At 40.7% G+C, this 12,637-nt stretch overlaps 1 protein-coding gene across 1 annotated transcript in view; it reads right to left on the minus strand.

The window, feature by feature from the left end:
- lpgat1 (lysophosphatidylglycerol acyltransferase 1) overlaps positions 1 to 11,311 on the minus strand; it is a 46,011-nt gene extending 34,700 nt beyond the window's left edge. The window contains exons 1-2 of the mRNA XM_053336610.1: positions 10,733 to 11,311; positions 9,009 to 9,261 (exon numbers count right to left, since the gene is read on the minus strand). Of these exons, the coding sequence (XP_053192585.1) occupies positions 9,009 to 9,246 (238 nt within the window). The 5' untranslated portion in view covers positions 9,247 to 9,261; positions 10,733 to 11,311. The remainder of the gene's footprint in view (positions 1 to 9,008; positions 9,262 to 10,732) is intronic.
- Positions 11,312 to 12,637: the final 1,326 nt, after the last annotated feature.

The raw sequence follows: 12,637 nt of genomic DNA on the forward strand, positions 1-12,637 counted from the left end.
CCGCCTTGAAATTCAACCCACTTGTACCTGCTGCTACCTAATCAGCATGTTCACAATGAGACTTAGTCGTGTGTTGCTGCAGTTCATTAGTAGATATTGAAAAATGTATCCTACGGCTTCCAAGCGTGAATAATAATTGCAAACATTTCATTCAAAAGATGCCTTGCTGCTTATTATTGTTTATTATATTATAGAAAGACAATTAAGACCACCACCAGAATAGGCATTTCAAATTATTAAATGTAATTTGGTGTATACGAGACATCCTTACAAGGAGAGTCTCCGCCAGGTTAGAAGAAAAAGGAAAATTGGATAGAGGGGGACAAGTTGTCGACATGTTCAATTTGGGCCTTTGTTTCACCTCTTGTCCTCTGGAGGATAAGAACCATTCTCATGAGCGCAGGCATCAAAATCATACTTCTAGAAAAAAAATGACATCTGTGACGCTCCGACAGGGTGTGGGGTGTGTGTGTGTTCGTGTGTGTACCCTGAAGGCACTATCATTTCATAAGGACTATGCCTTCATGCTCAGTGAAACGCCCCGTTGTTGCGGGAGGCAAAACGATATCACGGAGATGGGTCATCTGTCAGATAGAATACATTAGGGAAATTGTCTTTGAGAGATGACACAGTTAGCAAAGCGGGATGACAGCCACACTGAAGGCACAGTTTCTAATCCGGTATCGTTGGTCAGTTAAACCGCCCCTACACCTCTTTATGTCTCTCTAGAGGCGGACGGGGGATTTGCCCACCTCCTCTGTAAAGGTTGCCGTCCTCAGTCAGGTGTGCCAAAGAAGAATGGTGTTAATAATAAAAAATGATAGAGCAGAAAAGGGGGATTTTTAAAAAATAATATAGTTGAATCTTTTTGGTTACTGGATGAGGTCAACCCAACCCTAACCCTAATCTTTTTGGTTACTGGATGAGGTCAACCCTAACCCCAACCTTAACCCTAACCCTAATCCTAAATGACCATCATCCATGACACATTTTCCGCTTCAATTGCCACATTTTACCTGCTTGGACCTCTCACTGGTTTGGTGTGATTATAAAGGCGGGACTGAGGTAGAGGCCTGGTTAACACAGCTATAATTAAAGTAAGACCAACAAAACGTTTGAGCTGATACATACTTGAAGATAACAAGAAACTGCCACACAGAAAGGTCAAAGTCTTATTTGAGGTCATTTAGGACCAGTATTGGCATTGGTTCCTTTTAGTTTCTTTTTCAACTGTAACTGTCCTAATCAGTAAATGTCTAAAGATCACAATTTGTTGCTGAATTAATTTCAGGGATCCTTATTTAAAAAAAAAAAAAAAGAAAGAAGTTTATGTTATGTGTTGATGAACAAGACTAAGGGCCTGATGGGGCCTTAATGAAGAGCCCCACACTGCATATTCATTATGGCAAACGTACTAAATGGACAACGCGTACTATTTTGCACAGTGGAAAGACGCAAGCCTCAGTGTGCTGCGTTAGTAGATCAGCAGCTGATGTGAAGTTTGCATGTTTTTACACATACAAACCTTTAGTAAATTCATTAAAATCGTACTTCCAACAGCTGAAATGGATCTGAAATTAGAAATATCCGAAAGGTTGAGTGATAACCATTGATCTATCTTAGTCTGCAACTAACAATCATTATCATTTTTATAAATCTAGGGATTATTTTCTCCCATTAATCATTTTGTCTATAACTGTAAGAAAATAGTGAAAAATGCCTGTTATCATTTCTTAAGAGCCAAAGAAGACATTGTGAAACATCTTGGTTTGTATGAACGTCTGTCCAAACCTTGAAGACACAGAAAATATTTTCACATTTGGGAAGCTACAACAATCCAACCATGCAAACATGTACTTAATCTATTATTCTTAAATACAATTATTTGATTGTCAAAATTGTTGCTGATTAAATTTCAGTCAAGTCAGTTTTATTTATACAGCCTAATATCACACATTTACCTCACAGGGATTTATAACACAACACATGAACATCCTCTATACTTGGACCTTTGATCCAAATGAGGAAGAGAAAATCTTTATAGTCAAACTAACTGATTAACAGACTAATCACTGCAGATATCCTCACAGCCAGTATCTGATTGTACAGCTACAGTTGTAACAAACAGAATAAGCTACAAGTCTAGATCTAGTCATTAAACTGTCTCTGTGCTGGCTCAATGGAACAAATGAATATCATGAATTGCCTATAATTTCTCGCCCTCAATTTGAGCTAAAAGCTAATTTGACCCCATCCATTGCTCCTAAAAGTTTGTTGTATCCATTAAATCACAACACATTAACATTAAAATATGGATTTACCACATAATGTGCTGCTCATCCACATCAATACCCCGCAGTCCTTCTCCACACCAGGGAGTGAAACATCAGCCTCCACTCATGCAAACATGTTTCAGGCCTTCAGAACAAAAGTGATGCTAATTCTCCATTCATGCTGTCGCCTTCTCCGCTGACCCCCCCCTCGCCCCCCCGCCTGTCTCTCCTCCTTCGCTTGGTGTGTCGTGAATGTTACAAGACATTGCTGCACGGCCATCTCAACCTACAGGATGTTTTCACGCACTGGACGCATTAAACTTTTACACCAGAGCCCGTTTGAAGGCACCAAGAGTATCGTTTCTTTAAAAAAGTGCTCACTAGTGAAGCTTTTAGAGCAGGTACGTTCAGCTTTTCATTGTGGTTTCTAACACTGGAATCCATTTGGCATCTTTGATTGATTACATTACACTATCATAAAGGCTCATGTTCATTATTACACTTCAAAAAAGGAGACAAACAGCTCTAAAAGAGAAACGGAGCTCAGCTGAAGTCCATATTCTGAAAATAAGCATGGAGCTGTAAACTGTCGCCTCTCAACAGGTGCAACAAAGATAATTCAGGAAAGTCAGGGGAGATGTCAATCAAGTGTGATCTGTACACGCCCACACACTGTCCACAGAAAAAAAAAAGTCTAATCAGTAACTGATAACACTTGTGTGGGTGTAGCCTGGCTGGAACTAATGAGGAGCTGTTTCTGTTGCAGCTTCAAAGTGAGATGATTACTCTGTACAGCACAAACACAAACCTGATAGAGCGTACTGGAAGTGGAGTTAGAATTGAAACATCACATTCAAGTGTTTAGAGAAAAAAGGTGGTTTGCTCTTGGATTTGGGAAAGCTGGAAAACCTACATCTTAACTCTCTGCTATCGACAAACAGTAGTATAAGTTTACATGCGTGTAGAAGTGAAAGCCGGACACAGACTGAAGTGGTACAAAAGGTTGAGTATCGTGTGTCGCTCTCATCTTCAGTTACTGGTGTTAAGATTGAGAAACCAAATATTAAAGATGGTGTCAAAATGCAAAGAAGCGGTCACTTTAATTGGATTCTCAGTCAACTGTTGGTGTAAAGCATGCAGATGGAGCTGGGTGATACATCAAACTAATTGGACTTATTGAATTTTTGGTCTTGTGTGATGTCTAAAGCATAAACATCTAAATTCTTACAACATATAGAATAAGTTAAATCAAGAAGTAGCCAAGATGATTGTTGCTACACTGACTATTTTAGGTCAGGTCAGGCCTTTAACAGACTTTGGATGGTGGTATTTTATATACACAGATGCTTGGCTGTGTGTAATGATCTACTCCTTTTATCCAGCCGCTCTGTGCTGTGCTTCCTTAGTCTGCAGCCTGTTATAGTGAACATGCTTATTTATAAAATCCTGATTAGAACCCTGGTTACATGTGTATATGGCAGAGAAATCAAGTGTTCTCCATGTAGTCAAATCACATGTGGAAACCAAGTTTGTCTAATCTCAAACTCTGATAACAGAAAGCATGATTCTCGTTTACATGACAGTTAAGAAAAAAAAACGACTTTAACCTGGTTACTCAAGTGCCTGTAAATACATTATAGGATAACACAAGTCAATGATTTCTATCAAACATCTAATTTCTCAAAGTACCACACTGAATGATCATTTTAGTATTGATCACTCTCCAACACAACCTGCATCTTAACCATCTCTACAACAATAAGATCTTGTTCAAAATGTATTTTTATATATTGAATATATATATGTTTAGTAGTTTTCAGTAGGTTGTGGAAGATATCTACGAGATGGACTGAAGCCAACCACACACTGATGATCTGTGCTCTCAGCTTGCGTTTGTTGACGAGGTTTGGTATTTGGTTACGAGTGGAAGCAGCGAGAGTCGTCAGAGGAGCGTTCAGACTCTTGCAGATGTCAGGCTGATGTCAAGAAACACAAACGGCAGCAGATCAATAGTGAGTGGACCTTCCTGCTCTCCGTGTGCTGAATCTGATTATTAAACTGGATGTCGATGCTCTACTTGGTTGAAGCGTTTGGTACTCCAGCTTTATTGAATAAGCTGTATGTTATGACAGCGCTGCAAGTGGTACGGGATCCTTTATCATTCTTGCTGGACTGTCTAAAAAATATCATGTTTCACAACAGAAGTCGAGCTTGAGTAAACTAGGATTTTATATATTAGACATACATCTCCCAGTGTGACCTGCAGAGATACTGAAGAGTCAGAGGTGCTTGTGTATAGAGCAAACACACAACCAATGCTATAATGATGTATATAAGGGGCATGCATGACCGGGTTACTCTCTGTTTTAAATTAACATTGCTCTACTAATATGATCACTGACACATAACCTGGAAACATGTGCGAATGATGGATGCTTATGTAATCTTACAGTCAGAATCTCTGATGTCTGATCAAGTAAAGACCACCCACTCATGTAACATGCAATGAAAACTTAATCCTGCTGGCTCTAGTGCACCTGTTTGCGCCCGGCGGTGTGTGTGTGACATTCTGATGAGACCTCATACAGTCACACGACAGGGTGGAAAATGTGGTCAGGTCTGAATGATAATACTACTACAAAAAAAACACAGTAATGCCACAAATCACAGAATAAGACAGTTTCCTGTAAAATATCCACATGTTTGCCACTTTATGACAAATTCTGTTACTACCCCACAGCTATTTTTTGTTGTTTAGATCAACTTGATTCATGCTTCGTCAGCCTGATTCATGCTTTCGTCAGCCTGATTCATGCGTGACACATGAAGGGGATCGTTCTCTGAAGTCATTGGGATTAATCCTGCAAAGTGGGTTAAACTTTATATTATAATTACCTTAACTTGCTGCACCAGCCACAGTGCATCTAATGTCACAGTCTGACTGGACACACAAAATATAGACAGAAAAATATTTTTGTGCAGCAATGAAGTGGAAATGTGCTGGAAACTAAAAAAAAAACAAAAAAAGGAGTGCCAGCAAAACACAAAAGTGGTACATTAAAAGTGAAATGTAGTCTCAGTGAGAACATGCAAGCAGGGAGCCAAATTCATGTTTAAAAAAATAATTTAAAAAAGCAGCCGCTCCATAGTAATCATGATTGTGTGTCTGCCAGCTACTTTCATATTATACCTGCATTTGGCTGGTGTTAATTTCCCACCCTGCATGCGAGCGTCTAATGTCAGCTGACTCTACAATACAATTAGCTTATATAACAGGGAAGGGGTTTACGACCCAACGCTAAATGAAGCGGTGGAGCTAGCGGCAGGAGCAGTAAAGCAGTATTTGCTTAGCCGGGGTCGTCGTGTTCTTCAATAAAATGACAATCTACATACGCTGACCTCTCTCACCGAAAGCAGACATGAACTCCGCCGAGTCATCGTTACACCTTTACGAGCACGTGACGGATCTCGCGCCTCCTCAAAGTGTGATGGTCGTGGCAATTTCCCGCAGATCGAAGATCAGAAGTCTGTCTGCAGCTTCATAAATATAATTAGCTGTGTCTCACACTAACCTGTTTGCAGAGTGGCTCTAACATCTTTCCGCTTATCAAATATTGTAGCCTCTCTTTGATATCATAGCAGGAGAAAAAAAAAAGAAATGGAAGCCTAAAGAACCAAGAGAGGCTCATCTTGTCTCTTTGGTGGCAAGTGAAGAATACTCTGGTGCTCACCCTTGTGTGTTTAATTAGGTAAAAAACAGTGATGAGTCCAAGCTGCTGGTGCTCAGAGTTGCAGCTCCTGCTTGGGTTTGGAGTTAAGAGTTCAACAAACATTTTATGATACACACTTGAGAATAACAGAGTGCTTTCACCTCACACTATCACAGATACTCTCACCTTCACCCTCCACTAAACTAAGCCTCTTATGAGAAGCTCGAGATTTAACTTGCAGTTCAGTTTGGGGGTCGGTCCAAAGAGATTTCTGACATATTGTTTTATGAACTGGTGTGTCTTTTTCCAACCGCCATGATAAAGAATATACAGCATACGTCACTATTAGGTGCTGTTCGGATGTTATCTACAAAAAGCGCCATTGTTCTGCTTCTCTGGCGGCAGTGATGCAACATCCTTTGTGTATTATAGTTAACGAAAGCCTCCTGAACTGCAGCGTTTCCTGCTGTGAATGAATCTCCTTGTTTCCCTGACACACATCTAGTATTTCATGAAGTCATCCTGACAACGTGCCAGAGCAGCAGCAAAAAAGGGAAGTCCTTTTTTTTTGGGGGGTGGGGGGGTGTTTCAAAGGAAATGAATGCAATTTATTACATCAAATTTGCAGTTCCCACCTATTCAGTGCAAGTGTATCATGTAAGTGTAACAGTGAAGCTTTGACCTTGAGCACAAACCTGGAGCATCTAGAATCGTGCCAGATTCAAAAGGTCATTCACACAGCGAGGTGAGGGGTAGGTAACGGGGCTCATCGACCCATTCTTGTCCAAATGTCCTTCAGCTTGGGTCACACATGCTTCAAGACCCCTGCCGCTGCATGCTGACCCCTTCATTGACAAAAATGCCACATTTCTATCGCCTGTATTTACTGTTTGGTACCGATATACTACTCAGACCAGTGTAGATTTTTTTTTGTCAGATTGTTGACACTGTCTTTGAAATGTGCCCGATATCTGACATCAGCCTAAACAAGTTGGTGCCAAAGAAGGAGTGACTTGTGTGTTAGTGTGACTAAAATATGACTGTGTGTGCTGTCATTGTGGAGCTACACTGCGTCATAGCTGGACTTATCTCAAACATTAAGGTACGGCTCAATACAGTCACGGCTGTCATTTGTTTTTTTTTGCTTCTTGAACTGATCATTTTAAGACTGTCAGCTTGGCGTTGATGCACTCGTGTACTGTGCCTCTACTCAGCGTTTTTTAAAAACATTTTAAATACATAGTCTCATGAGTTTTCGCTTGCATTGAAGTGACATTCAAACCGATTATGTCGTCTACCGCTTCGCTGTCCCTCCGCTGCAGCTGTTCCTCGAGCGGCGGCACAGAAATGTGACTAATGCTGCGCTGGATTAGCGAAGTTGCCTCAATTCTGAAGTGACTGTTTGGAGTGAGCTCACACTGGCTCAAATAAGACATGTGGAAACAGGAAAACGAAAGGTTTGTCTGCATGCTGAAAATCTGCAAGCAAACCCAAACACTTTTGGTTGATGCAACATTTCTAAAAAAGGTCTCTCTCTCATCAGGCAGGCTGTAAAGGTTGCATTTAGAAAAACTTTAGGAGCCTGCAAATCTTCAATGTGTGGGCAATCTTCTATCTTTTCATTTGTATGTGCACACAGTCCACCTTTCTGCATCAAATCAGTCAGGTTTAGAGCCACATCAGAATCAACATTTCTCTGTTCACACTGCAAATAAAAACAGATCTGTGCCACACAAAGAGAAACACTTTAGGCCTGCAGTGTGAATGTAGCCTAATACAGCCAGTTGTATACAAAGTAATATGAGAAGTATCAGGTTGCAAATTACAGTGTATATTTTATCCGATACTCTGAATTCCTAACGGCATTAAATCGCCATTTGTAGGATGTGGCGATAAGATATCTTTGTTCAATACGCTGCCAATCAAAGTCTGTAACGCAAATTGCTCGACACAGGACCAGGTGTTCCATAGGCTGAAAGATCTGCATTATTAATCAGCACGCCTTGTTGCTCCCCATGTTCACCACTTAGCAATTTGTAAGCATTTTGCTCCCAGCTTTGTGCAACCAAACACCGCTGACTGCCTGAATCACTTCGAGGTATTCAACTGGTTGGTTGACAGAAAAAGAAAACACACACACACACACACACACACACACACACACACTTGTGATATCCTGCTGTGCTTCATGTAAATCACGTGTGCAATTAACAACCGGGAGTCGTCTCTATACGTTGACTGTGTGTGTGATTGCTCAAGTATCAGCACATATGCCAAAGTACAAAAAGTGAGCGTATGAGCAGAAGAAGCATTTCAAGATAGGGAAGTGTTTATATTTATAGCACTTGTGTTATAGAATCAAGTCATCGTGATTTTATGTTCATGCTCTGTTAAAAGTGGAAATAACACTTGGTGATAGAGGTCAGTGGGGTAGCCGCTACACACTGTTTTCCAAGTGGGCCACAGTTGCCAGTATGCCTCTCTTGCTGTTACATTTCAGTCAACGGTAAGTACTCGTTCATCTGACCAACACACGCCCAGAGAGAGAGAGATATCTGACCCCGCCCCCAGAAGGTCATTTAACAACACCGTCTGCTGCTCTCTGATCACCCAAACCCTTAAGTGCTTCCTATCAGCTGCTAATCTTCTACCTGCTGCACGACAAATGAGGTTTTACGCCCGTTTCTTAAGTTGCAACTGAATATCCTGATCCAGGCAGCCAGAAATGTCATGTGTCCTCGCTCTTTTTGGACAGGCAAGAAAAATATGAACGCATTATGAATGAATGGTATGTCATTATTAGCTACAATACTTGGTTGATTTAGGAAACACAGATGAAACTTCACAAAACCGTTTTTTAGTGTTGTTAAATGATGTCCTAGGGTGTTTGGACATTGCTGAGTATACATAAACCCTGTGAAAGGAGCAACTTAACAGGTTTTCAAGTGATATTCTGCCTGCTTCTCCAACAGCAAGTCCAGCATGTGGAAAATGTCAACGACAACAATGAATCAAACTATCTTACCTGTATAACCTGCGATCCAGCCCCATGACGAAACCATGGCCAGCAACCATTTAAACATGACTCCTTCAATGTGCCAGAAAGTGGAGCTGTCCCATATTCTCAGCGGCTGAAGCAGGATCAGGTAGACGCAGTAGGATGGGATGGCTGCACAATTGTTGAGGAACATAAACACGAAACGTGTCACAGACTTGAGCAGAATCCAGCCCAGTTTGCCGGCACTGTCCAAGAGCTGTGCCATCCTGATACACACCGTCTGAAACACAAGACAGACAGCAGCTGTAGCATCCCAGCTTTTGTGGTTTACCAGAGGATAACACAGGGCATGTGTGTGCACAACGTTATCCTTACAGTAAACAAACTGTCGCTATGTGAACAAGACACAAATCAGCTATATGTTACACCAAGGTGGAAGAAGTAATACAGATCCTTTAGTCAAGTAAAAGTAGCAGTACAGAAATGTAAAAATACTCTGCAACAAGTAAATGCCCTGCATGAAATATCCTATTTAAGTAAAAGACACAAGTATTAGCATCAAAATGTGGTTAAAGTATTGTAGTAGAAGTAGTGGTTTGTTCCCTCTGATTGATATATTATTATGACATCATTAGATTACTAATAGTGAAGCATCAGTGTTAGAGCAGCATGTTACTGTTGTAGCTGCTGGAGGTGGAGCTAGTTTACACTACTTTATACAGTTAGCTACTTCAGTGCAATGATTCCCAACATAGGGGTCAGGCCCCTCCAAAGGGTCACCAGATAAGTCTGAGGGGTCGTGAGATGATTATTAGGAGAGGAAACAGGAAGAAACACAGTTCTGATACACAAATGTGTTTTCAGTTCTCTCTAATCTTTGATTTTTGGTGAAATATATATCTTGAATTGAAACTTTTACTGAAATGAAGCCATGTGAGAAGTTTAGGGGGGAAACTCACTATTTGGTGGAGTTGTTAACATATCATAGACATCAGAAATGTGACCCTGACAATACACTGCTTTTTGTAAGATGCCCAAAAGGTTAGAAACCACTCGTTTCATCTTCAGTTTTGTATTTTAAAAGCTTGCTATATTATCCATTGTGTCAAATCTTCATCTGAAAAGTAACTAAGGCTGTGAGATAAATGTAGTGGAGAAGAAAGTACAGTATATTCCTCTGAAATGTATGGGAGTATATAGTAGCAGGTTTATCAAATCTGGACTTAAGTGCAGTACTTTTGTAAATGTACTTGGTGGTTTCTACCACTGGTGTTATATTATCCAGGGTGGAGAAACTGGGGTGAGGCTAATACATGGAATTTAACTGTAACACGGGCGTAGTGTACATTATCATCTCATTACTATTAGAGGGGATTTATTATGGACAGTAGCCGTCTGTTGGTCGTGACTGGCTGCTCGCTAGCTGCCTAGCTGTAACAATAATACACGCAAAGACGAGGACCATAAAAGGACCAGTCGCACGGGACGTGGTCGAGTACTCCCATGACATGCTAGCTAGCAGCGGGCTGAGTTAGCATTACGGGAGCAGATGTAAAGAAACGTGTGCGGAGACGGTGAAACACACAGACATGTCTGATACAAGAAAATAATGAGCTTTAAATCCTGTATTTTAGGAGACATTAGTGAATGTTGACTCCGAGGCTGGTGCAAAGCGCATTATCCGTATACCCCCTCCAGAGTATAGTCCGACCCTGACATTGAGTCTCACCCCGGTGGCCGCTGCTACTCACCCGTTAATGTCACTGAAGCATCCGCGGACGGCCGAAGAGATGAAGCTAATTGTGGGAGCAATATAAACGGAGTCACGTGTGGCTAACCTACACGGTTAAGTTAGCCGCTATCGTTAACATGGTCAGTGTCTCTTATCAAATCAAATCAGGGGACAGAGGTGGAAACGTGGGGTAATAACGCGATAAAAGCGCAGATGAGCCCATTTAGCTGACGTTATCCGCGGCTGCTCGGGCAAACTGGATCCCCGGCGGGCTCCGTTAGCTCGCTAGCTAGGCTCCATCTCAGCCAGAGACACCGGGATAAATCCTCCGATGCATCATCATCATCATCATCACCATCATCATCTTCATCGCCAAGTTAGCTAGCTACTGAGCTCCCATCAGCGACGATGGACGAGAGGTGGGTCGGGCTCAGCGGATGGGGATCAACGCAGCTCTGCCGGTGAAGCAAACGCTACACACACTGAAAACCGTATACGAGCATCAAAATGAGAAAAAACGCCGATTTGTTGTTTCGTAGTCAGGCAGGACCCGTTATTATCTGCCTCCGGAGCCCGTGTCACACCACGTCAATGTACACAAAAGATCAACACAGCATAAGCGGATACGATGCGCCCCGCCTTCAAAATAAAAGCTTAATGCAAACAATCAGGTCTAGATGTAACCCCAGATTTGTGGAAAGATCTCGCGAGAGTGATCACTGGCCACAAACCATAATATTTCCTTGACCCTAAAGTGTTTTGTTGTAGTAAAATCTAACAAGATATTAACCACAGCGGGGTCCCATTATAAAAAGTCATTATTTTGTACAATGACCAACAGTACCCCCAGTAAAGGAACAATGCACACGAATCTCGCAAGTGTGACGCAAATTTAGGATTATCATCTACAAAGGACCAGATAAAAACCCCAGCTGAGACAAGCTCTTCTTCTGTGCGGGTTTTGCGACAATTTGAATCATCCTCGGCACCAATCCCTCTGGATTTAATGTATTACATTCAAATGGCCTTTATTGGCATGAGTTTACATTGCCAATCAAGCGTGAAATAATAATAATAATAATAAAATAATAATAATAATAATAATAATAATGATAATAATGATAATACTAATGATAATAGTAATAATAATAATAAAACAAAACCATAACAAGACAATGGAATTGTTAGAAATGTATGTCTGTGTACAGTCAGGATAATTTAAAATAAAAAATAGAAAACGTAGGCTTTAATACAACTAATAATAATAACTAAAACATTGCAACCATATTTTTAAATAAATGCCAATGTTGTATTTGATTCCTATGTTGATTTTCTAAAGAGAGACACCTCATATAATTAACAACCCCAAGAAATGTGTGCTCTAAATGTGTTGAGAAAATATTTTTATAGTATTAAAATTTCACAACGTACATTCAGTTTTACTTTTTATTTTGAAAACCCTAAGGGGAAGTCTAATTTATTTTATTTCTAACTTGACGCTCGTCAGTGCGCAGGCGCCCTGCTGTCAAGCGCTGATAGGATTTTATTGTAGGAAAGAAATAGCAGTTTTTCTCGTTTTGTGAACAAATCGTGTTACTTCATCTCGACTCATCCCAGCTGCGGTGACAACGAGTAATTTTGAGATGATGTCATCAGTCTGGATTCATGAGGTCACTGAAATCAGATGGATTTTCCTTTTTTTAAATTTTTGAATCAGAAACGAGGAGGACGCGAGGACTATTTGTGCAACTATGTTTTAGCAAATCTGTTAAAAAATGTGGAACAGTAGAGTGGGGGTGTTTTACATTTTGGTTAACACAACTGGAGAAGCAGAAGATTGCAGGTCAGTAATACATTGTAAAATCCAGTTGTTGGGATAAACACAAAATAAAGTCTAAAAGTGTAAATTCTGGCTGCTAAATGA

This window comes from Scomber japonicus, chromosome 17 (genome assembly GCF_027409825.1).
Source record: "Scomber japonicus isolate fScoJap1 chromosome 17, fScoJap1.pri, whole genome shotgun sequence".
Classification (NCBI taxonomy): Eukaryota; Metazoa; Chordata; class Actinopteri; order Scombriformes; family Scombridae; genus Scomber; species Scomber japonicus.